This window comes from Papio anubis, chromosome 4 (genome assembly GCF_008728515.1).
Source record: "Papio anubis isolate 15944 chromosome 4, Panubis1.0, whole genome shotgun sequence".
Taxonomy (NCBI): domain Eukaryota; kingdom Metazoa; phylum Chordata; class Mammalia; order Primates; family Cercopithecidae; genus Papio; species Papio anubis.
Window position 1 is genome coordinate 87,461,783 of NC_044979.1, and position 27,583 is coordinate 87,489,365.

The window sequence follows — 27,583 nt, forward strand, 5'->3', positions numbered from 1 at the left end:
CATTTGTATAAGAAGTCAAATGGGGCAGAGTTGCTAATCCATTGTGAGGTTGGTCAGGGAGGACTTCATGAAAGTGATGTACTTGAGCGGGGACTTGAACCGGATGGAACATAACAAGGAGGTTGTATGAAAGCAACAAACCACATGTTGTAACTGTAAGTAATTTCTTAGCTCTGGGGTAGAATAGACAAAAATGGCTTTGACTAGAATAAATGAAGCCAGAGGGGTAGATGAAGCTAGAAAGATCATGAAGGATTTTGCGTGCCAAGCTAAGGAACATGGACAGTTCAGAGCTACTGAAGGATTTTAATCAGAGGAGTGACATAGTCAGATTTATGTTTTAGAAAGAAGTTCCTGGCATCCCAGAATCCTAACTTCAGCGAACCCTGCCCTGCTTTCTGTATTCTCTATCACCAGAGTCAGCTTGGTAAAACACAGGCTAATCTTGTAAATCCCAGCTCAACACTTAAGAACAGATGCCTAAGTCCGATTTTCTACTGTTACTTTGCTATCTCCTCTATCTTGAACATTTTTGCATCAGACACCCACATGGCTCACTTTGTTTTACTCATGTCTGTGCTGAAACATCTCATCAGAGAGACATTCCTAGGCTGTCCAAACCAGCATCACCTCTGTCACCCCTTAGTTTCTTACTTTGCTTTATTTTTCTTCTTAGCACTCACCCACCCTAAAAGTTATATGTTTATTTGTTTATTTCTCCATCCTCCACCTAGGATGTAAGCTCCATAACAACAGGAGCTTTTGTATATTTTGTTCACCTGTAAGTGTTCTGTACTGGGCACTTGATAGGTGTTCAATATTTGTTGAAAGAATGTGGCCCCAACCACCTTTCTTCATTTCTCTCTTTCTCCCTGTGTTTCTCCCTTCAGATGGGGGAATTCTCACAGTTCACCAATGCTTAGTTATGCCTCCTCCTGAAATCCTGCCCTCACTCAAGATCCATCTCAGATACCACCTTTTCTGTAAAATCTTTTTTCAAGCAGTTCCTGCTTCTGCTTAGCTCCCATAGCACTTTTTGAATATTTAGGAGAAAAGTGTTTACCTGGGCTGTCCAGGATGTGATGGATATAAATAAATACTTGTTAGCAGTTATTAATTAACCAGTAGAGAATTACACAATGAGGTACACAAGCATTATAGGCAAAGTTTGAAATTCAGTTGGTTGAGTGGAGAAATGCAGTAATTAGGCGTGACTTGAAATTTGTTTATAAATGCAATATCATTAGGGGAAGATAGCTAGGGGAACCATCACCAATTTCTATTATATACACAGTTGTACAAACAATCTGGAGATGGTATCTGTCAATACATACATACACACACATACACACATACACACATCATTTTACCGATGTATTACCTTTTTTGTAGAAATATTTACTTTTCATCTTTTTTCTGCCTAAAGTATTACTTCTCCACATACATCATTGAAAAGAAATTATCTAGAAATGTTTCGATTGGGTCATATTAATAGCACTATGCCCAGGCCAATTTCTCCTTTCTAAAAGCTGATATAATTCCATTTGAATTGTCAAAAATGTCTTTGTCATAAGAAAATGCTGGATAATGACTTTTCTGGCTAACAGGAAGGTATAGAGGTATAAGGTATAAATTAATTTGGTTTTCCAATTCAGCATGGGTATCTGATGATCCTTAAATTCACTTTAAGTGATTAATGTCTGCTGTGAAATCCTGGCTAGGGTCTTTGTGTGAAGTTGTTCCACTTCTCATTTCTGAACTCATGTTCCTCTTTGACCCATGAGTGTCTTTCTTCTGAAGTGAATATCATGCTAAATTGTTTAGGGTTTCATTGAATTTTCTAATTGAGACACAAGCTATGAAAGCTAATAATTAAGTAGAATTATTGTCTACATGTAAAAGCAAAAATTGCCAGTAATCACCATTAACCTCTAATATTTGCCAACAAGAAATGTAAATAGCAAAAGTCAAATTTATTCTTCTTTTAATATTTGAGGACCATATTAGATGGCTAGAGGACCATCTGCAGGTGCCAGAGGGGCTTTGGGACATTATCTCTAATGAGTTGAAAGTAAATAAATACAAGAAGCTGGTGATATGAAGATAAATACTTTATTTAGGGTTGTCCCTGTTTATTGACAACATCAATGATGCTGAGATGCTTCCTGTGGAAGATAGCAAAAGGAGTATGGTTTTCATATAATTCATCACAAATATCTCTTTTTTTTTTACCAAACAATGGCTAATGCATTTGAGAGGGGGAAACAAATCCCAGTAGATCTGTTAATTGGGAATCACTATACTACAAATGCATGAAGTATAAGCAAACATTTTCCTATGATGAGTTCATAAGCTTTTTAATGAAATATTAGGAAGAATTTAACCCATTCCCTTGTTTTTCTTAAGATGCAAAAGGAAGATTTTAGAAAGACTTATGAAACTTTAAGTAGACTTTAAAAGTTTGTTGTGTTAGAGAAATATTTGAAATGTTATGATGCAATACAAATTTTTGCTTTATATTTTTATGATATTTTGTTTGTTTTTCAGAGTAAAGCCAATACCGGCTGAAGGAATCAAGTCAAATCCTTCCAAGCGGCATAGAGACCGACTTAATACAGAGTTGGACCGTTTGGCTAGCCTGCTGCCTTTCCCACAAGATGTAATTAATAAGTTGGACAAACTTTCAGTTCTTAGGCTCAGTGTCAGTTACCTGAGAGCCAAGAGCTTCTTTGATGGTAAGACAGAAGGTTTAATTTGTCTATGATAACTTATAAAACATACTTGTATTAAATATAGCTGTTTCTGTGTTAATAACTATAAAAATTAGCTATATTTGGAAAATTTATTGCTGTATAGTAAAACTTCAGTGGCAAAGCCAGATTTAGAAGTTTTTATTCATTTATTTATTTATTTATTTATTTATTTTGAGAGAGAGTCTCACTCTGTTGCCCAGGCTGGAGTGCAGTGGTGTGATCTCAGCTCGCTGCAAGCTCTGCCTCCCAGGTTCACACACATTCTCCTGCCTCAGCCTCCCAAGTAGCTGGAACTACAGGTACCCACCACCACGCCCAGCTAATTTTTTGTATTTTTAGTAGAGATGGGGTTTCACCATGTTAGCCAGGATGGTCTCGATCTCCTGACTTCGTGATCTGCCCGCCCTGGCCTCCCAAAGTGCTGGAATTACAGACGTGAGCCACCGTGCCCGGCTGCCAGATTTATGAGTCTTAAAATCAATTTTCCAGTTCTATTCACCCAACAGATGCAGCCACTGAAATGATGCATGGTATCATTCTTTGAAAATCATGTATTTAGAAGTTACGCTCAAATTGATTATGTCCAATTCCAGTTTCCCTTCTACTTCAATATTTAAAAGTCTGTCTTTTAAAAATAGAAATAAAAAAAGGATAAAACACCATCTTGCTAGATTTTCTGTGTTTTCATAGATATCTCATTTTATTTATCCCTCCAAAGTTATGTATATTTCTAATCTTTTTTTTTTTTTTTTTTTCTGAGGTGGACTTTCACTCTTGTTGCCCAGGCTGGAGTGCAATGGCACGATCTTGGCTCACTGCAACCTCCAACTCCCGGGTTCAAGCGATTCTCCTGCCTCAGCCTCCCGAGTAGCTGGGATTACAGGCACCCACCACCACGCCCGGCTAATTTTTTGTATTTTTATTAGAGACGGGGGTTCACTCTGTTGGCCAGGCTGCTCTTAAACTCCTGACCTCAGGTGATCTGTCCATCTCAGCCTCCCAAAGTGCTGGGATTACAGGTGTAAGCCACTGTACCTGGCCTATTTCTAATCTTTTACATTAATTGTAGACTGACTGCAAGATATATAATTAAAACATGTTTTTCACTAGAAAGAATATTTGAAAGAGTCAATAGAATTTCATTCATTATCTGTTGTGTCACTGAAAACTGTCATTAACCAAACCAGGTAGCATCCCTATAGCTCAGTTTCCTCAGCAGTAAAGGTTAGGATTTTTGAGCTAGGTGGCTGGATGATATTTGTTAGCTTTAAATTGCAATGGAAGTTTTTGTTTGCAAATGATGTTTCAGTGTGTTTTCTCATGTAAAATTTATTTATGATTTCTCTTTTATCTGTCTAGAAGGCAGAAATAGATTTTTTTTAAGGAAATGGTCTTTTTAAAATGTTGTATAATTTTACTAACCATAGCAAGTTAATGGTAAAATCTCAGTGGGCTATGTCAGTTAGTGCTTCTCATACATTAATATGCTTACAAATCACATAGGAATCTTAAGATGCAGATTCTTGTTCAGTAGCTTTAGGTGTGTCCCTAGATTTTGCTTGTCTAACAAGCTTCGAGATTATGCTGATCCTGCTATTCTGGGTCACTAGGAAGTGCCTAGACAACATGTTTATTGATATTCGAATTGGTAATTTGTGTTTAGAATACTGCAACAGTTAATTTCCCTTTAGATTTATGTTTACATAATGTGATGTGTTTAGTCTGAGCATCTTTTTATTTATTTGCTTGCTTGCTTGCTTGCTTGCCTGCCTGTCTGTGTGTTCTTTCTTTTGGACAAAAGCTATTTAGTTTAACAGTTGTGGTCTGGGCAATATACAGATTTGAGGATAGTGATTTCAGGAAAGATTATGTATTTCAAAGTTTCATAGTACACAAATTTTCTCTGACCTATATAAAAAGCGTTTGAATTTTCAGTTGCCTCTATACCAAACCCTTCATCTTGGGAGAAGAGTTATGAAGTATTCAGTGATGTGTCTGTAAGTATGTGTTTATTAGCTGTAGTCATTTAGCTGATATAGTTGGAACTAGAACTCAGGTTTCTAGATTCCTTATGTTGTTTTTCCTGACCAAATAATACCTATATTTTTCTCTGGCAACCGTTGCATAGCAAAGCACTAAGGATTTTTTCCTAGATCTGTGGTTCTTAAAAGTGTAGTACCCAGACAGGCAGCAACAGCATCACTTGGGAACTTGCTAGAAATGCTAATTATTGGGTCCAACCGTAGACCTATGTAATCTAAGGTGATAGGACCCTTGGTGGTAGGGCTAGATGCATGTTGAAGTTTAGGAGCCACTGCTGTAGACTGTAACTTCAGGCCTCCTCCCAGCTTCACGGAAAGCTGTCCTAATCCCTAGCATTTACTCACATGCTGTGCTTAGTGCTTGACCATGTGGTGGCGTTCTATGATGTATAAGACGTGGTTGCCACCCTTAGAGACTCTGGAGTCTAGAAGCCAAGGAGGCATTATTCCCTGACTCTGATAAAGGTTTATTGACTTGAGTCATTTTACCTTTCCATTTCTTGTTCCTTTATAATGGGGAATCAAATTATATATGTTAAAAAGAAAAAAAATGTGTAGGTTTTTCTTCTGTTTAGAAGTAGTATGTGTGTATCTAGGCAGATACATACAAATGTGTGTATGAACACACATAAACAGATATATTTCTATATTTAATGTCTATATTATGTATGTGTGTTCATGTATATATACACACAAACACATACATGATTGGCTATGTGTCCTATTAGTCAATGCCTCCAGTAAAGGAGATCTCAGAGTCTATCTTATAAAGAATGCCATAGTTTAACACAGGGTTCATCATGAAATTGTTAAAAACTTTTTCTCAGTTCTTCATTAATGAGTTTGTCTATTTTTTATTCTGGTTGAGTGTATTTGACAGTAGGATCTTATTACCTATTTGCATGATTCCTTCATCAACTACGTTATCTTTAATGTTAGTTTCTTTTCAAACTGCATTGCGCATAAGAATTACCTAGAAAGTTTTGTAAAATGCAAATTCGAAGGCATGCCCCTGCTGATAACAAGTAAGTTCTATGTAAAACCCAAGAATCAGTATTTTAACAAGCATGTTACGGAGTCTGAGGCAGTGATTTAGCCTAGCCTTGATTATGCCCTAAACAAGTTAATTTTTTTTTCTTTGCCTTCAGAATGACAAATGCAAACATATAAAATTTAAAGAAGTCTGTAAATATTTTTGCTTGGATTTTAGTGGTGTACATTCAGCCTAAGCAGTTTCTTAGATTGTTTGATACAGAAACATACAGTTAGATGGAAAATGAAAATAATCAGGTTTTTTTTTAATGCCCAAATTTCCTCCAGACTACCAGTGGTCTGGAAAGGCAATGCAACATTTCAGAGCACACAGAGAATGAAATTATAAGGGTAACCCTTATTAACTGAAAAAATGGTAGATGCAAACGAAGAGACTTGAAACAGGCTAACAATGATTAGGATTTTTGTGTGCAGTTGGACCCACTCTCCCACTATTAGGGAAACAGTATAGCGAAGCGAAGGGAAGCTCAAAGTGAATAACAGGATGCAAACAGGGGGTGTGTAAATTCCTGCGGAAAGAACAATATAAACGAGTAATCATACAATCTGGTTAGAAAGGAAACTCAAGTTTTACTGTAACAATAGATATTTTTCCAAGAAAATACATCTATTTATTGCAAGTTTAAATAATCCAACTTGGATGGATCATCTTAAAGTTTGGAACCATGACTGTACTGCTGCTGCTGTCTGAAAAGCAACACTGAAGTTTTAAGTACTATATTAATATTTATCCATTTCTAATTAATTAAAACATTTTGAAATATAATTTAAAAATACTTGAACAAGGCTTAGTAATTTTTCAGTTATTATAAAGTTGAAAATAGTTTATTTGACATGATTTAAGCATTACATTTAAATATATTATCTCTGAGATGGAGGGTATTTTAAAAATTTAAATAACTTAATGATTACAATCAATAGTAGTTTATTAATAGAGACTAGGATTTAGGTGGTTACAATCTAATCATTGAAACTGGTTGATGTGAAGAGAAAGGATTGTTTCCTCCCATATTATGTCTCTCAGAATTGTTAAACAGTGTACACTGGGTTTGTTGACCAATCTAATCAGCATCGTAATGTTTCATTCTTAATTTCAACATATATTTAATACAATTTTTAATGAGATTTCCTTACTATTTTTTTTGAAATGCCCATTATTATGTAAATATTTTGTTCAAATTATTCTGTTTTTATACAGCTACCCCAAAATTAAGAATCTGGGAATGACTGCTCTCTCTTTTCTGTTTACATGCAAACACCTAATGAGCCTGACAAAATGGAGCTTAGGGATCTGAGTTTCTGGTTTCAAAGTCTTGCATTTGCAGCTGTCATAGGGAATAGTATTCTTCTAGTTATTTTCAAAACAAGGTAATGTTAGAGAAAATCTAAGTCTTGAATCATTATACATGCTTAAAATAATCACCATTTTATAAAATGTAGAATTATTTACATGTTAAAATATTTTACACTCATTAAGCCTAAAAATGCTGTGGGAAGAGAGGATGATAGTTATATTATGTGATGATCTAACATTTATTTGACCCCATTGTTTATCATGGATCTTTCTTGACTTTATTTTAAATTAAAAATTACAAGTGCTCTGCTCTTGGTCTTCCTTTTGCAGATGCTTTAACAGTTCATTCCCAGTTCATTAGGTTTTCGAAAGAGAGCTATTGTGTTTATTCATCTTCAGCTTGTGCATTTCTCCGAATTTCAGTTGTTTTGGTATCTCTCTAGACCAGAACATTATTCTTGAAAAACAAGTATATGTACATGTGTATATGCAAAGAATAAGCTTGAACAAGCAGTAAAAATGAATGTTTTATAAAATCTAATAGATTTGTATGTCTGCTTTTTCATTCATGAGAATTCTATAATTTCATCTGCTTTGCTATAATTTTAAAATTCGCGTATGTCAAGTAATTTACCAGTTTCAGTATCATAGTATCATAGCACATGTTGTTTCTTAATTCTAGGACTATCCGAAATAGGTTTGCTTGCATAACAGTTTAGCACATTTGAAATCACCAAATAAAGTATTTGTTGAATTTGATTTGCCCATGGCATTATCCATCTTACATGGTGATTTAACTGTTGTCTTTTTTCCTAATTCACATTTTTAGAACATGAAACTCTTAATTACAATATTCATCATAACTTTCATAGGTAAAACTATATAAATCTAGGTTCTTTTACAATTTTAATTTAGGGACTTTATACAATAATTATAAATACAAAGAATAATAGTGCATTCTTATTGAATGAATATACAAATCCTGGCTCTATTTAATATTGTGACCTCTTTGGTTCAGGAATTTAATCTCTCTTTTCCTCAGATACCCCAATTTAAAGTGTAAGATTTTTTGGATTATATGAATAAACCTAATATGATAGAACTTTATATACGATACTTTTATCTCTGCTTCTGTTTGCTTTGACAAGTATTTTGAAGAACACAGTGACAAATATCTGAGATTCAAACAATCTAAACTCATTGCATCATTTATTATGTATTTTGCTGCTTTCCTGTCTCTTTTAAATTTACTGATTTAATGGGTTTCTCTTTGATCATTACCTAGTCCTGCATGACTCTAGAATCTTTGCTTATTTGGCCATGAACAGGTCTAGTTAGTCATGATTTTTTTTCTTTTTAGGGAGACTACCATTGGGCTAACATTAAAATCACCAACTTTCAGCAATTTTCCTTTTTTAGAAAATTTTCAAATACAGACATTTAAATTTCTGTAGTTAAATCTTAGGATATTTCGTGAGGGTTTGTGCTTTGGTTAATGGAAACGTACACCTTCATGTTATAGTGGTTTAGAAAATGTATTCACATATATTATTACATTAAAGTCTGTGAAGAAATATTTAGTTAGTAATATTTATGGATTATTTTTAAATCTTGCTCTTTGACAGCCTTTTGACTTTTTGATCAATGAATTTTAATGAGTAACTCAAATTCGTTTATTTGCTCATGGCTGGATATTTAGATTTTAGAGTCATTATATTGTCAGAATAACATTTTAAGCCATGAAAGTGAATAAAATATTCCAGGGGGAGAGCATGTAGAATAAGAGAAAAAGTACGAAAGATAAGATGTTTTAAGGATGAGCAGGGGTGGTAAAAGTGAAATCTGTGGAGTATGAAAATATGCTAAGGTGATAATGAGTTGACTTCAAGATGTCTTCATTTGATGTGTTCTTAAATTGGAGAGCCAGAGAGAAAACTGTACATGAAAGTGTAAACATGAAATGAAAGTGTGTACAGAAAAATAGTAACACTAGAGAAGGTGATTTCTGTTCCTTGTTTGTCCATAGAGGCCAAAAAGCCATTCAGTTGTTAGCAGTGGGAGATTAAGAGGAAGACAAAATGTCTGGGCTCCATGGCTCATGCCTGTAATCTGAGCATTTTGAGAGGCCGAAGCAGGAGGACTGCTTGAATCCAGGAGTTCGAAAGCAGCCAGGACAACATAGTGAGACCTTGTCTCTACAAGAAATAAAAAATTAGCTGGGCTTGGTGGTGCACTTCTGTATCCCAGTTACTTGTAACGCTGAGGTGGGAAGATCTCTTGAGCCCAGGATGTCAAGGCTGCATTGAGCCGCGATCATGCCACTGACCTTCAGGAGTGAGACTGTCTCACACACACCCACAAAAGACAGAGACAAGTAGTCTAATGGGATTGGTTGACATAAAGAACCTTAATGAATTGTACATACTGAATTCTTCAGGTATTTTCCAGCCTGAAATTTTCCCACACAATTGTCATTTTTACATAACGTTCTGTTGTCAGTTGGATTTTTTTATCGTGTCTAGTTTCTGTGTTATGGAGACATTTCATCTCTTTATCTCAGCATGGTAGAGGGAGATTGTGTTTTGTGATGAAAGCACTGACAGGCAGGAGCTGTGGATGCTAGTTCAATTAACTAATCTTGTGTTTTTTGGTAGATTTTAACCTCACTGTTCCACAGGGTCTTCATCTTCTCAGCATGTTTGATAATGATACTTGCTTGCCCTGATGTGTTAGGTTTGTAGTAAATTAATCCTAAAAATGAGAGATCTGTGAAAAAAAATTTATAATTAAAATTGTTACTGTTATGGAAATCATAGTTATTTCCTGCAGAATCCTGATATTTCACTTATTTTAATGGAGAATTTTCTTCTCTTTTTTATAATATGCATAAGGGCCTTTACAGACCTGGTATTAATATCAATTGAGAATCCCTTTGTTTAGTTAATTTCATATTTTTGATTTAGAGATGGAAATTTGTTAATAAACTGTTTTTCCCCTTTTTGATATAATACATAATAATTTACTTACATATACTGTTTTCTTTTATCGAAAGTGGCACATACTCAAATCTAGATGCTTGGAAAAGCTTGCTTTGGTGAGGATACAAAATTTGGGCATTGTATGCTACTTGGTATAATGGGATACATGTCAAATTTTGTGTTATTGCGCTATGTCTTAGTCTTAAGTTAGGTGCTTCAGTTTTTGTATTTGTAAAATTGTTATTATTTCCCGAAGACATTCACAATAATAACTGTGCTTAACAGCATGGAATGATAATTTTAAGAAGTATGAGGTTCTAAGTCTCTGTTTCTCAAAGAGTGGCACCTCATTCTCAGCATCACTGGGGAACTTGTTACCTGTGCAAACTGTAGAGCCCTATCCTAGACCTAATGAATCAGAAATTCTAGAGATGTGGCTAAGCATTATATTCGAAGCCTTCCAGGTGATTCTAATGTCTGTGAAAGTTTAAGAATCACTGGTCTCACTGAGTGTTTACATTACATTACTAAAAATGCAATTTGAATACTACTCTTGTATATGTGAAAAGCTAAGTGCAACTCATTCCCCACTGAAAAGGTCAATTAACTGCTCTTGTTGGTTCCATTAATGCAGAGATTTGTCATATAGTTATAGAGGAATTGTATAAAACTGAGTGCGGACCAATGAGTAACTGGAAGAATGTATAATCTTCGGAAGTCAATTTTCACGTAAGAGTTTGGATAGAACAAACTTTTAAGGACTTTTTGAGATGGAAAATGGAATTTTCTAGATTTGCTAAAAAAGACAGTAACTCTAGTTTTTCAACCTGCAATCAATCATAAATATGTAAACTAACATTTGCATTTAAAAAAACTGAATATTCTTCCATTCTACAATGATGATTAGAAATTTGTAGGCAGAAAAGCAGTAGTCTATCAGTATAATTAGAAGGTACTAGACTATGTAGACCTAATCTCTGTTTCCTAGGAATTTAGAATATAACATAGTTTTCTTTAGTTTCTTCCCTCCTTCCCTCAAAAGAATGCTTCTTTTACAAAAGAAGCAGTGTATTGGAGTGAAACATGTATGTTTTACTAGTAGGTATGTAGAAGAAGCTCCTTTTAGGTACACTTAATATATTATTTGGAAATACCCATGATACCAGACTAAACTAAACTGGGAATGTTTCTTAAATTTAAGAAATACTGCATTACTTAACCCTTTCTAATTTATAAAAGTTTATGTGGTTGGTTGAATTTTATAAGTCATAGCAGTGCTCTCCTTTATGTTTATGTCAATATGGAAATGGAATTGAATTTTCCCTGCCAAAGTAGTAAAGAGGATGGTAAATATTATGAAATATATTGAATTTATAGCAGCAGTTAGGGACTATAAGTCTTGCTTTCCCTGGCAAGACTTTTATCCTGTCATCTATTTAAATGCAAACTATAGTAACAAAATACAAAATACAGTTTACCACTATTCAGTATTCCTCATGAATTTTTTTTTTCCTTGACCAATTCAAAGCATGTGATATGAAGAGATTTGGCTTTTAGGGAGCAGTGGAAATCTGAGCTTAGATGTCTAAGGAAGGAAAGTACCATATTGGGAAACATGGATATGGTTAAATGCATGTGGGAATAAAACTTGAGTCATCTGCAGTATGGCCATTTGATAATGCTGTGATGTATTTGCACTCTAAATTCCATCATTTTTTAGATTAAATTCTTATTTGTATTTTATGACTCCTTCATAGATTTTTCAATGAGGAAATAGTGGAAATATTTTGGTGGTTTACTATCTTAACATTCTACTGAATGTTCAGAGTTTGATTCTCCCACTTTGGGAAGTGGTACATATCCTCACTGATGGGGAGGATTTTAACAAATGCCCATTACGGTACAGCAGCTACTTCCCAGCTGGTGACTTATTTTCAGATACGACATTTTGTTTCTATAGATTGTCGTAAATTTAATTCCAGTGGTGTAATGTTTAAAGTGTCATTATGCATATAATTTATGTAACAATTTACAGTTTTGAAGTATAGTTGACCCGTGAACAATGTATTAATAATAACATGAGCAGCCGATTAATGTGTATTTTGTATATGTATTATATACTGTATTCTTAAAGTAGGCTAAAAGAAAATGTTATTAAGAAAATCATAAGGAAGAGAAAATATATTTACTATTCATTAAGTGGAATGGATCATCATACAGGTCTTCATCCTCGTTGTCTTCGTGTTGAGTAGGCTGAGGGGGGGTTGGTCTTGCTGGCTTGGGAGTGGCAGAAGCATGTCAGTGGACTTGCATAGTTCAAACCCATGTTGTTCCAGGGTCAGCTGTACTTTCAAATGTGTCGTATAGTTATCATAGCAATCCTATTAGATACTTATTACTGCTCTCCACTTAAAGCTGATAAAATACTCAGTTGCCTCCTCAGGGGCACTTTAATTGTAAGTTTCTCATCGTGGTTTGAGGGTGTATAAATTCAACATAGACTTCGTTACCTCTGTCCTTGATTGTCAGTGATTGATCCCAGGTATTACCCTGGTATTCTACATGTTATTTTAGTCTTCACAAGAATTTGTCTCAAGAGGTAGCATTGTCCTCATTTAAAGATGAGGAAACTAAAGGTCAAACATGGTTAGCATAGTGGGCAGTGGTTAATAATAGCTCACACACTGAGGTCTGGCTACCTGAGTTTTTGTCTAAGCTCTGCCGCTTAAATCTCTATGACCCTGGGAACATTTTCTCAACCTCCCTAAGTCTCAGCTTCCTAATATATTGAAAGAACAATGTCAGTCTCATAGAACTGTTATGAAGATTAAATAGGATATAATATGTGGAAAGTGCTAGGTGTACGGCGTGTGCCCAGTATCACATATGATTACTAAGTAAAGTCACTCCGATGGTAGGAAGCAGCTCTTGAGATAGTGTCTCAATGTCACTTTCTTACTCATTGCTTGCTTTCTAATCACCGCGAGAATTATATACCTGAAAATGAGTAGTGTTGATAGAGCTTCTAGTAATTTTAATAAGTTAGAGGTAGTAGGCATGAGAGCAAGAAATAGAAGAAAAACTTCATGCAGGGGTAGAAATTACATAGTTTAGGCTGAGAGGCCATGGCATAAAATTAGTTTCCTAAAAAAGCACAGCAGTGTTTTTTAAATGATTTTAAAAGTCCACCCTTCTCGGACTCATCTTTGCACAATATTTACTTAAATGATTTACCAATGATTAACCTTAAACACAAGAGCAACAGAAATATTTACATATTTGTTTTTGGTAGAAACCTCCAGTAATCATTCCCACAAATGAACTTGTCACTTTTCCTACTTATGTAGTAGTTATACATATTAAATATCATTCTTCCAGCATTTGGAATTATAAGCATTGTTGTTTAGAAAGAATTTGTTCTTTTTATTTTTTTCTCTACTTCAAGTTCCTGTAATATTTTAATTAAACCCTATTCTGGTACTTAGTATTTTTTGACATTGTTTTCTAGTTATTTCCACAGCTTATATGCCCTACTTAAAGACATGATCTGACTCTAGTGTCTAATTACATTGGCTAATACCCTCAGTGCAAGCCCAAGAACAAATTATAAATTACTCTGAGATGAATGGTCTCTCTCATTGCTTAGTCGTCTTCTCAGCGATCAAGTAGTTATCTCTTAATATTTATGTTTTTCTACTGCCAATGACTCTAGGTGGAAGTAATACTAATTGTGTTGATTAAATATTAATTTTAAGAGATTTCCAGCGATAATTTAGATATATAAAATATGACACTGTTATTGTCCATTTTTAGGCTTATTTCATAATATAAGGGTTTGGTTTTGTTGTTTTCTTTTTAAAAGCAAGTATTACTGATGCTTGGTCTAACTCTTAAATTGTGCTTCATACCAGAGCTTTTAGAAAAGTAACAGAATGTAGTTGACTCTGACATTGTATGGTTTTGTGCATTCAAGCAAATGTGGCCATTAGTAAGCAAGCAACAACATAACTTACAGAACAGAAAGGGAGAAAAGGCCATTCTCTCTTCTACCATTCTCTCTCTGTACAGATTAAACATTTCCTTTGGTCTTGATGAACTGTTAGGTCAGTTTGCCTCACTGTTTTTTGGCCTAAGGAAATCTGTTCTCTGGCCTTTTGAAGTTATATTCAGAGACTGTGCTTTTGGCTGTTTCTTGCAAAGAGATATGTTTTAACTTCTGCAAAGGCAAGAACTTGGCATGAGATTCTGGTGTGACACGTTCACTGATGATTTACCAGAAAATACACTGCAAACATGAAAGACTGCAGACAGGTTTTATATGTGGTACTCTGCTCAAACTGAGAGAAAGTCTAGTTATTAGTAAATCTCCAGTTTTTTCACTGAGCTGGATGATTTAGTCACATAAACATACGGTGAAGTATGTCTTAAGAGGACTGCCAGAGTCAGTTTTATTTAATGGTTTCTCTTATTCAAATATCACAGGTTAAAAAATGGTCAGAAAGTAGAAAGTATCTAAAAGATTATACTTTATAACCAGAGAATCCATAAGCTCTGAGAAATATTTCTAGTAATTAAAGCTACTGTTTGTTGAACTACTATTGATCTGCTGTGTGTCAGAAACTTTACATATATTCTCATTACTCTTCACAACAGCCCTGCGAGATGTGCTTAAAATTTTTTTTTTAATTACCACCTCACATATTAGGAGACAGGCTCAAATAACTCCCACTTTTAGTAAATGTCAAAGGTAAGATTTGAGCCCAATTCTAACAGTTACCAATATCCACATGCTTTTAAGTGAGATAATATTTGAAAGTGCTTGGCAAAATGTTTAAGTAAGTGGTAGCTATTATTATTTCTATTCAGCTGTGCTTCCTCCCATACTATAAATATACACATAACACACACACACACACACACACACACACACACACACACAGAGTGAGGAAAAAAAAAAGAAGAAATAGCATTATAACATGCCACCTCCAATAGTAAGCATCCTATCATGCCATCAGACTTTCCTTCACATATATAATCCACAAGCAGTTAGAAGATATAATAGAGAAGCCACTCTACAGCTGACAAGATGTAATACCTAGGAGTAAATATAAAAATGCCTGTGCACATCTTTTTTGTAGACAACTTTAAAACATTCTAGCAGGACAAAATATAGACTTAAATGGAAAAAAATGTGTGTTCTTGTATAGAATGATTCAAGATTATAAAGACATTAATTCTCCATGAGTTAATTTATAAATTTAACATGAACCTATTAAATAATAACAGTAATTAACAGTTTTTACCCAAATGCTGGACAAGAAGATTCCACACATCAGAAATACATCTCAGTAGGTGCATAGTTGCTTTTGTTCTCCTCACCACCACCAGTTCCCTGATATTTAGATAAATATATAAAAAGTTGGAGTCATTTTTGTAGGTTACATTATGGAGAACTTTAATCTCCTAAGAAAGGAGGTGGGAGTGGAGAGGAGTGTTTATAACACTATTGTGCAGTTCTTTGAAACTCCTCAGTTTTGTGACAAAAGTCATATTGTGAACTCATCAACAATTTTTAACCATCTGTCAGCTGACAACTTGACTAAGTCCTTCAGTTTTGTTACTAGCATAGAATAAGGAACTACCCACTGGCAACAGGATTACTTACCTAGTATTTATTATTTACCTTGTATTACCCAATTACTAAAAATACCAGTAGATGCCAGTATTTCAAGGTGTCTTTGTTTGGTGTTCAGAAGTTTTCTATTATAGCTCTTTACTTTTGCTTACTTTTAAAATCATTATTTTTCCCTTTTTTGCATAGTTGCATTAAAATCCTCCCCTGCTGAAAGAAATGGAGGCCAGGAGAACTGTAGAGCAGCAAATTTCAGAGAAGGCCTGAACTTACAAGAAGGAGAATTCTTATTACAGGTAAATTTTCATAAATATAGTTTCTTACACTAAGGACAGTTGTAAATGGAAAATGAATTAATAAATGTTTTAATAATTCCCAGTTTATTTGGGATTCACTCAATGTTTTTTGTCAGTTTCATCTGAACTGCAATAGTGAATGATGCTTAATACATGAAAAAATGGAATTATAGTCATGCATCGTATAATGACGTTTCAGTTAACAACAGACCACATATACGACAGTGGTCCCGTAAGATTACACCATATTTTTTACTGTAATTTTTCTAGTTTAGATATGTTTAGATACAAAAATGCTTGCCATGTATTAAAATTGCCTACAGTATTCCGTATAGTAACATGCTGTACAGGTCTGTAACCTTGGAACAATAAGTTACACTGTATAGCGTAAGTGTATAGTAGACTATACCATCTAGGTTTGTGTAAGTATACTCTATGATGTTCGTGTGATGATGAAAATCACCTAACCACATATGTCGCTGTTAAGTAATACATGACTGTATATGAAGGAGATTAGTTAGAGGACTGGTCCACCCCTTCTGTTGCATTAATATTTCTTCAAACAGAAAGAACTCCTAGAGTATTTTAAAGGTTCTAATTTAAGATGTTGAATTTATATATACTTTTTATTGACTGTATCTCTATTAAAATTGTTAAATGCGGCTGGGCACAGTGGCTCACGCCTGTAATCCCAGCACTTTGGGAGGCCAAGGCGGGCGGATCACGAGGTCAGCAGATCAAGACCATCCTGGCTAAGGTGGTGAAACCCCATCTCCACTAAAAACACACACACAAAAAATTAGCCGGGTGTGGTGGCTGGTGCCTGTAGTCCTAGCTACTTAGGAGGCTGAGGCAGGAGAATGCCGTGAACCCAGGAGGCAGAGCTTGCAGTGAGCCGAGATTGTGCCACTGCACTCCAGCCTGGGCGACTCAGCCTGAGCAACAGAGCCAGACTCCGTCTAAAAAAAAAAAAATTGTTAAATGCATTTCTCAGTTTAACATACTTCTTAACCCAAATTTCATTTTGTCAATATATTATAACTTACATTTTATTTTAGCAACTGTTTGTGACTTATTCACATACTAAAGATTTTCTCAACGGTAGTCCCTATTTTTATACTTCAGAATTTAGTTTCTAATTTGCCTGTGAAAGCATTTTGAATCTTTTTTTACTCTTTTTTTTTTTTAGAATTGATGCCATGATTGATTCTCACTTAAAATTCTCAGATAATTTTTTTTTTGAAAAAAGATAGAATAAAGATGTGTGCCATGTGTGCTATCACAACTATGTGATCATTTTCAGTTTCACCCACTGAACTGACTAGAAAAACTAACTTCACCATTGTTACAAAAAGTAACCCTAAGTTTTGGTAACTCCACTAGTTCATTCGGTGAATGGTGATGTGCCTAATAATATAGCATTTTTTATTACAATTGCGTAATCACATTCCAATTCCTGTTAGCAAAAATTAACTTATGTTAAACAAAGTAAATCTATTAAAACATGAGTCCTCCCCCAGCCCCAACTGAGGATCTTCAATTATATATAAATCCAAACATAAAGACTCTGTATTCAGGTCATAGGAAAGCATTTTAATAATTGCTGCTTAAGATGATTAAACACACCTCTTGGGTTATCTACTAAGGCCATAATGAAATCCTGTAGTTCAGGTGAAATAGACAAATATGGACTGATCGCCATAACACTTGGCAAGTTGGTTTAAATTATGGACCAATAATTTTTATTTTTTTCCCAAAACGTTTAGACAAATTGTGTACATACCCTATGTCAGGAAAACAGAATAACGATAATAAGAATGCAAAGCTGTAAAGCTATAATTATATGGAATATATATATTTTAAATTATCTGCAAATTGGTAGCCCTTAAGAAGTTAAAATAAACTTACCTGTTTATATTGAATACCATTTGTAGATTGCTCTCTAATCAGAAGACTCACATACTATATGATTTTCTTAGGATTGTGCTTATATGTTATCTTTTTATGAAGAAGATGACTAAAAACATTATAGATATGTGAAAATGGCTGTTTGATTATATACAATTGCATAATGACATCTGACTTTATATTGCAACCTACAGTTATCAGCCAATTACCCGTACAATGTGGAAGATGTTACCAGAGGTTCTGTATACCATATGGCCTAAAACTTTTGAGGAGAATTATTTTCCTCTGCTTAACAAAGGCATATAAAGAAAATGTTACAAAATTTTTTATTAAAATGCTGGGGCAGTGACTCACGCCTGTGATCCCAGCACTTTGGGAGGCTGAGGCAGGTGGATCACGAGGTCAGGAGTTCAAGACCAGTCTGGCCATCTCTACTAAAAATACAAAAAATTAGCTGGGCGTGGTGGCAGGTGCCTGTAATCCCAGCTACCCAGGAGGCTGAGGCCCGAGAGAATCACTTGAAGCCAGGAGGCAGAAGTTGCAGTGAGCAGAGATCACGCCACTGCACTCCAGCCCGGGTGACAGTGCGAGACTCCATCTCAAAAAAAAAAAATTTTTATTAAAAATTTAAGACATCTTTCTAGGTTAGCTTCAATTTATTACTATTTTACAAGGAATAAAAATGAAACAATGCTAATAACTGTGTCTTTATTTACTTCACATGTTTATTTCATAAGTTTAAAATAAATTATATCTCTTGCTATTTAATACTGTACTTGTTAAAATCTTGCAGCTTTTTCAGTGACAGCAGTTGAAATTTTATGTAACAGTATTAATTGCAATTTCTCTTAAATAGTAAGTGAGCTCAACATAATTTTCAGATAGGTTGAGTGAATGTTTGTGACTAAGACTAAAAGAATGATGATCTCTTTTATTTAATTAGTATATTAATTCCTTCTGTTAGTTTATTAAGACAAATCAATACAAGTAATAACGTTGTTCCTCCTGGTACTTGAGATCATTTGAGATATGTAAAAATTGATATGCATCTATTCTTTCTAGATTTTTATTTCTAACAATTAACATTTGTCTAAAGAGATTTGATAACTGTACTTCAATTATCCTTCTGTCTTCCGGCATATACACCAATGAGTTTATTGGAATGTGACTAAATTTGTTTCACTGTTTGAAAACGTATGATGTTCTACAAAATAATATGAATGTGATTAATGGATAATCTTCCTGAGAAGCAGATATTTTCAGAATAAATCAGTGCAATGACGGATATATGGTGTTACTGTCAAGAGAATTTAAGAATATCCAATTTTGAGTGTGTTAATCATTAAATATTGAAGTTCTTATGGGTAGAATCACCATTGTTTATCCTAAGGGAATTGCCGGGTATTACATATAATATTTGTAGTCAAAAACCTGAGAGCCTGCTTGTGGTTAAAGGGACATGGATGGAGTTGGAAGCCATTATCCTTAGCAAGCTAACACAGGAACAGAAAGCCAAATACTGCATGTTCTCACTTATAAGTGAGAGCTAAATGATGAGAACACATGGACACACAGAGGGGAACAACACACACTGGGGCCATTTAGAGGCTGCAGGGTGGGAGGAGGGAGAGAGGATCAGGAAATATAACTGATGAGTACTAGGCTTAATACCTGGGTGATGAAATAATCTGTACAACAAAACCAAATGACACAAGTTTACCTATGTGAAAAACCTGCACTTGTGCCCCTGACCTTAAAAGTAAAAAAACAGAACAAAACAGTCAGAACCATGCACCAATTTGGGATCGATAACACATAAAGGCAGCATATCATGTTATTTAAGTAGGTATGCTTTGGAACCAGACTGAGTTTATCTCCTGGATCAGCCATTTTCTGTCTCTGTGACTTTGGGCAAGTTACTTTTAAAGGTATAGTCCTTGACTTCAGTTTCTTCTATTGTAAAACTGGAACATGGCACTTACCTCATTGGGTTTTTGGGAGAAATAAACCACTCAAATACATAAAAACATTTAGAAAAAGGAATACTAAATAATAGTTGTTATCTTTGTAGTCCAGTTGTCAGATAATACAGATCAAGAATCTTGAATGTGGAAAGTAATTGGAGTGAAAAGAGAGAGAGCCACTGTATTTCATTTATTTCATATGATAATGAAGATATTGACTAGACTAGATGTGAGCATCATAAGCACAAGGGCAAAGCCTTGTTAACTCTTAAATCCCAGTACTTAGCATACATATTTCCCCTTGGGCATGTAATAGTTTATTATGTGTTGAATAAATGAATCACTATTATTTATATAGCTCTTTATAGTTCTCAAAGCATCGTGATGTAAGTATTTATTTGCTTATTTCTTTCTTTTTTTTTTTTTTTTTTTTTTTTTTTTGAGACGGAGTCTGGCTCTGTAGCCCAGGCTAGAGTGCAGTGGCCGGATCTCAGCTCACTGCAAGCTCCGCCTCCTGGGTTCACGCCATTCTCCGGCCTCAACCTCCCGAGTAGCTGGGACTACAGGCGCCCGCCACCTCGCCCGGCTAGTTTTTTGTATTTCTTAGTAGAGACGAGGTTTCACCGTGTTATGGTCTCGATCTCCTGACCTCGTGATCCACCCGTCTCGGCCTCCCAAAGTGCTGGGATTACAGGCTTGAGCCACCGCGCCCGGCCTTATTTGCTTATTTCTACAACCATATAGCATTGTACCTTATTACACTGAGTGCTAGCTCTGTGCTAAGCATTGAGTTAGGTGGGATATTGTCATTATGTCTACCTGATGAAGTGCCAGTTTTTGAAATAACACTGAAGCCTAAAAAGGAGTAAATACCTTAACCAAAGCCACACAGCCCCACAGCTAGTAATAGACGGAGACAGGAGTCCAGACCAAATCTGTCTGACTACACAGTACAATTCTTAAACTAAACCATACTATATTTCTCCTTACATGAAAAAGAGGGTGTTAGAAGACATTAGCTATGATCACATAGTAAAGAATAGATCAAATACCAAATTGAACTCAAGGAGAAAACAGTGAGGGCTTGTAGAATTAAAATATATGATAATAATAAAGTGATCTATGATACGATTGTTATCCAAGAGGAGAATAAAGGTATTAGTTGATATTGGACTTGAATTATCCAGTAATAGAAAAAGAGACTATAACTTCCAAACTAAAGAGTATGGGCTAATAATAATGGACCCAAAGCAGGCAAAACAGAGAGAAAAAGAAACATTATACATATGGATGTGCTGTGAACAAATAGAAATAGCACATACAAAATGATAAATTTAAGTATATGTTCATAATGACGTTAAATTTTAGTGGACTAAATTCATTGTGTTTTCCTATAAAAATCTTAAAATGTTCTATGACTTAAAATGTTTGTGTCAGTGCTTGAAATGTCTTTGTACAAGAAGAGTTTTAGTGTTCCCACTTTAAGAATCTAATCAACATCTTTGCCTCCAGTTTCGCCCTAAAAAAAAGCAGTGTGATAGACTATAGTGAATGTCTAAATAGTTTGTTCTTTAAAAAATATGTATAATATATTTAAAAGAGAAAATCTGAAACATGAGGAAGAAGATGAATTCCATATTCTACCAAAGTTATTCTGATTGAGCATTAAATTTAGCTGTTTTTTCCGTAGACAAATCAAAAGGTATGAATAGGTATTTCTTAGTCCAGGAGTGTATGTTATGGCTGTGTTTGTGAAATGTAATTATTTTAACCATTTTGAAGAGAAGATTTTTCAGAGATAAAAGTAATAACTTTTATGTGACGGTCAATATTAAGTCATATTACTAATTTTAGAACTTCCTTTCCTTGTAGGCTCTGAATGGCTTTGTATTAGTTGTCACTACAGATGCTTTGGTCTTTTATGCTTCTTCTACTATACAAGATTATCTAGGGTTTCAGCAGGTAAGTATATATTACTTATGTCATTTATATTATTATATCATTTACTTTTCATGTATGTTATACTTTTGGACACAGTTGACCATTTGTATGTATAAAGTATCAATATATGCTGTAGAATACATTATGTATTTGTAGCTAATAATTTTTTCTAATATTAATAATTTACTGCACTATTAATTCCTTTAAATCTTTATGCGATTCATGGTTATTGTGTTTCTTCTTGCTTATCAAGAATCTCATATATAAGAAACTTTCAGGCACATGGGGTCTAGGGGATAAGATCAAAATTATTTGGCATCAATGGATAGCAGAGTATATATGACAACTATGAAATGAATGAGGTGCTGTATAAAAAGTACAAGTAAAATCCTATGGTTTATACCTTTAATTCTGATTTATGTGGATTACGGAAGATATCCTAAATCAAATGGTATATAAGCTGACCTAAATATTGTGTAGCAGGTGGGTGGACAAGAGAACATAGGAATATAGAAGTACTGTAAGTACTAGACTGGAAGTCATTGAAGGAAACTAACGTGACTGGCTTGTTTAATGTTATTGAATGAATGAAGAATAGATGGAATTATAAATACTTGACATATTTGAAGGACAATAACATCTTTTATGGTTTAAGAACAGATTGTAACATTTGAATGCTTGCTATTCTCGTATATCTGGTTCTCAAATTGCAATGTGCACAAGAACTCACCTGAAGCCCTTGATAAAACTTGGTCATCTCTGAGACCCATTGCCAGATGTTCTGAATCAGTAGTTCACAGTGGGGCTCTTGAATTTGCACTTCTATCAATCTCACAAGGCTGCTGGTCTTAATAACAGTTATATAGACTAGAGCTTCAACTATATTGTATGTCCTATGGAGACCACTGAAGGCTTTTGTAAAAGGGGATGTGCATTTCAACTTGTGTTTCAGATGCAACTTCTGGAAATTGTGTAATGGCATCAAGATGATTTAATATGAGAAGATTACGTTCCTAGGAAGATTTCAGTGTAGATGACTAAAATAGTGGAATCTAGCTACTACCACAAAGTCTAAACTTCTGATTTGTTGCATTCTAAAGAAAATATATTAATGTCCATAGAAAAGCCTGTTTGAAGCCAAATGAATTATATAACTGTCTTAATCATGATTTGATATTGTGATTTATATCAGTAAGAAAATCAAAGAGATCAGCCATTTTCCAATCCATTTTTTTTCTCCCATATACACATGGATTTTTTTCCTAAAACAACATTCATATCTGACACAAGTGGTAGATTAAGACACCATTTTTAAAACTGCAAGTTGTGACTCGCTCATGGGTATGCAGTCAAGACAGTGGATCACCATCAAACTGTTTTTTAGTTGTTTAGGATGGAATAAAATAATATAGAATACACAGTATTATCTCATGTAATAATGGTAAGTGTTTTGTGAAACTTTTCCATGTGTATATGTCTATGCATACACCTGTGACAGATAGAAATGTGTTTTTTATCACAACTTGCAGTTAAAAAAAAAGGAAAACTCTGGTTTAAGCACTAAGGGCTCCGCACTATAGTAAATGGTGAGAGGCAAGAGGAGGAAAGTGGGTTTGATATAGTAAAGGCACAATCCCTTGCTCTTGTGGAATCTACTTGGAGTGAAAATTTTATACGAAGAAAATTTTAGAGAACAGTGAAGGAAATACCTAGAGAATACCATTAAGCTTAGAGAAGTCAAAGAGGCCTGGGTGGTTAGGAAAAGCTGCGTGGAAGAGATAAGAATCTAAAAATTAACAAATGGATACGAAACATAAACAGATTTTAATATGTTGCATTTAAGGAATGGGGAGGTGACTTATTTGAGCAAGAGCATTCACGTTGGGAACTGATGACAAGTAACTTTTGGCTTATCTGTTGTAGTGCCAGTCTGTCTAGCTTTTTCTATCTTAGGTGACTAGGGAACTTTAGGAATCATCCAATTTGTATTCATCACCACTAGCAAGCACCCACTAATCTAAATAGGCTTTAAAATTAATTTAGTAAGCCATATTTTTTTAATCAGTGCTTTTGTTGTATTCCTTGTATCTTTTTTCTTTAGTCTGATGTCATACATCAGAGTGTGTATGAACTTATCCATACCGAAGACCGAGCTGAATTTCAGCGTCAGCTACATTGGGCGTTAAATCCTTCTCAGTGTACAGAGTCTGGACAAGGAATTGATGGTAAGAACTGATGGTACAAAAGATTGTGTTGGTAGTTCTTAAATATGATTCTGTGAAAGGAGGCTGGGAACCTGGAACGTCATAGAACTCCATGATAGGGAAGTAGTGGAAAGATATAAATCTGCAATCATAGGCCACAGTGAGCCTGATGAGCTAAGGAATATTTTGGCAAATGGGAGCCATTAATGAGTTTCAGGCAACAAAGTATTGCCATACTCAGTAATGTATTTTATAAAAATAAGTAGTACCATCATGAAAGATGGAAGGAAGGTACACAAGGTTGATACCTGAGTGCATGTAAATTATTGTGTTTAAAATGCACCAAAGAAAAAAGTAAGCTAGCATATGCAAGTATAAAAATGCTTTTCTCAATGCAAAAAATGTTTTTGGAAATTTCTTAAAGTGTTAAAGAAAACAAAAATACATTAGAAAATGTGAAAACTGTTGACAGTGATAGCTCAATAAAAATTACACAAGTTCTATCTGATAAAAGTGATATTTAATAAACTTTTAGTTTCTTGTCATTAGCTCTTCTGAAAATGATTTTTTTGTGTTCAGAATACAGACTCCAGTTTAGAAACTAATACAAATTTTACCTACGCAGATGCTTAATTTTACAGCAAAATGGAAAGTAAATTTGTTTTGCCTTTATTTCTACAGAAGCCCCTGGTCTCCCCCAGCCAGTAGTCTGTTATAACGCAGACCAGATTCCTCCAGAAAACTCTCCTTTTATGGAGAGGTGCTTCATATGTCGTCTGAGGTGTCTGCTGGATAATTCATCTGGTTTTCTGGTAAGGTACAAAATCTTATGATACTGGCTCTTACTGTGGTTAAAATAAAAGCTTGAGGCAAATTTAATTTAGCAAAATTTAATTCATCAAAGAACTGTTCCCAAATCAGGCAGCCCTTGGAACCAGAGAGGTTCAGAGAGCTCACATAAAAACATGGGCTGGAGCATTTATGAAAGGAAAATGCAAGTGAGGTACAGAAATAGCTTGATTGATTACAGCTTGCGGTTTGCCTTATTTGAAGATGATCTGATTAGTTGGTCACCTGTGACTGAGACTCAGCTATTTGGTTACAAAAGTTCACTTCTACTGTTAGGCTTTCCGTTAGTTTATATAGTAAATGAAGTTGCAATTCCTTGGTAAGGACTTAAGGAGCAGAGGCATCTTCAGCCCAAATTGGATTTAACATTAAGTTATAGAAAAAAAAGTCAAGTGAAACCAATTTTCTTTGGTTATCTTTGATTTCAGCTTTAAAAATCTGCCAAATAATTTGATAAGGTAGCATTTTAAAATAATTATTTCTGATTTTGACTATCCTCTATAATTCAGAAAACTGTTCTTTAGAATATAGTAACAAAGATTGAGTGAAATAACATGAAGCCTTGTGTTTTGACTATTTTAGGATTTTTAAGATAGGAGAGAATTATGTAGCCCTTTTTTAATAGGAGGATTTAATGCCTGCTAGACAGAAAAATAATGGCCTTTCCATATGTCTCAAATAACTGCCACATAGAAAAATGATTGTATATTCGCAATTGTAGAATCATCATCTGATAGGAGACACTGTTTCTTGTTGCGAAGTCTGAACACCTGCATAGGAGTTTGCTGTAGGGAGCAGCCTAGGATTCCTCAGAGTGGACTTCTCTGTCTCTCATTGTATCCTTAGTTTGTGTTACCAAGTACAGGAGAAGAGAATACAGAGTATATTGTATACTTTTTGTGAATAACAAGGAATTTGAAACAGGTAATCAAATCTTAAATTAAGCATTACCAAGCAATGATTTTGGTTTATGTGTTTATTTCTGAAGAGGATTTTGCCGACCCAGAATTAGAATTGTGCTTTGAGGTAGTTTTCTCAGTATTATTGCTCATGAACAATTAGTATGTAGAGTCATGTGCTGCATAATGATGCTTTGGTCAGTAACAGACCACGTATATGATGGTAGTCCCATGAGATCATAATGGAGCCAAAAAATCCCTATCACCTAACGATGTCATAGCATTACTCACATGTTGATGGTGATGCTGATGGAAGCAAACCTGTGTTGCCAGTCATATAAAAAGTATAGCACACACAATTATGTATGACAAGTAATACTTGAAAGTAATAAATCACTATGTATTTATGTATTTACTGTTAATCATTATTTTACTTTATTTTTTAATTTATTATACTTTTAATGATTTTATTTTAATCATTATTTTAGAATAAGGTTAACTGTAAAGCAGGCTCAGGCATGTCCTTCAGGAAATATTCCAAAAGCAGATCACAGGAGATGACAGCTCCATGCATGTTATTGCCCCTGCAGACCTTCCAGTGGGACAAGATGTAGAGGTGGAAGATAGGAACATTAATGATCCTCACACGGTGCAGACCTAAGCTAATGTGTGGGTTTATGTCTTAGGTTTTAACACAAAAGTTTAAAATGTAAAAAAAATTTTTTAAAAATGGGAGAAAGCTTATAGTATAAGGATGTAAAGAAAGAAAATATTTTTGTGTAGCTGTGCACTGTGTTTAAGTGTTATTACAAAAGAGTCAACAGTTAAAAGTGTAAAAGTTTATAAAGTAAAAAAGTTACAGTAAGTTGTGCTGGGATTACAGGCATGAGCCACTGTGCCCGGCCTAAAGGAAAATATTTTTTATAAATTCAGTGTAGCCTCAGTGTATAGTGTTTATAAACTCTAATAGTGTACAGTAACGTCTCAGGCCTTCACATTCACTCACCACTCACTCACTGACTAAACCAGAGTAACTTTCAGCCCTGCCTGCCTGCCTTATTTACAATAAGTACTCTTATACAGGTATACCATTTTTTATACTTTATTTTTACTGTGTATTTTCTATGTTTAGATACACAAATACTTACCATGTTACAATTACTTAAAGTATTCAGTATGATACCATGCTGTACAGGTTTGTAGCCTAGAAACAAAAGGCTATACTGTATAGCTTAGATGCATAGTAAGGTATACTGTCTAGGTTTGTGTACCTACCCTCTGATGTTCACAGGATGACGAAATTGCCTAAGGACACATTTCATAGAACATGCCCCTTTTGTTAAGTGACATGTGACTGTATGTCTGAGGTGGAATACCTGTGTGCAAGAGGGTCTTTTCCTCCTTGCACTGCTATTATTTTGATGTCAGAACCATCCCTTGGACTGGTTGATACTGTTTTAACCAATTAAATATATCATGTTCATGTTTAAGTTGCCTTTGTTTTCCCTGTCTTCTAAATTTATTCCATATCTTTACTCAGTAGAGCTCTGCATTCTTTATATGTTTTCATGATGATTCATTTTAGTGTTTTAATAAAATTATATTTTGTCTCTATGGAAAAGATTACTATGAACTATGCAATATGCTATGAGCTGCAATATAGTTCATGTATGCTTGAAAATGAATGTTTAGGGCTTTATTACCATTCAAGATATATTGATTGCCTGGTGTGCAAGGAGCTGTGCGAGGTGAAAATGATAGGGTAATGGC

At 34.6% G+C, this 27,583-nt stretch overlaps 1 protein-coding gene across 1 annotated transcript in view; it reads left to right on the top strand.

The window, feature by feature from the left end:
* AHR (aryl hydrocarbon receptor) overlaps nt 1-27,583 on the top strand; it is a 48,347-nt gene that overhangs the window by 8,785 nt on the left and 11,979 nt on the right. The window contains exons 2-6 of the mRNA XM_017956878.3: nt 2,548-2,735; nt 15,942-16,048; nt 21,793-21,882; nt 23,963-24,086; nt 24,747-24,877. Coding sequence (XP_017812367.1) covers nt 2,548-2,735; nt 15,942-16,048; nt 21,793-21,882; nt 23,963-24,086; nt 24,747-24,877 — 640 coding nt within the window. The remainder of the gene's footprint in view (nt 1-2,547; nt 2,736-15,941; nt 16,049-21,792; nt 21,883-23,962; nt 24,087-24,746; nt 24,878-27,583) is intronic.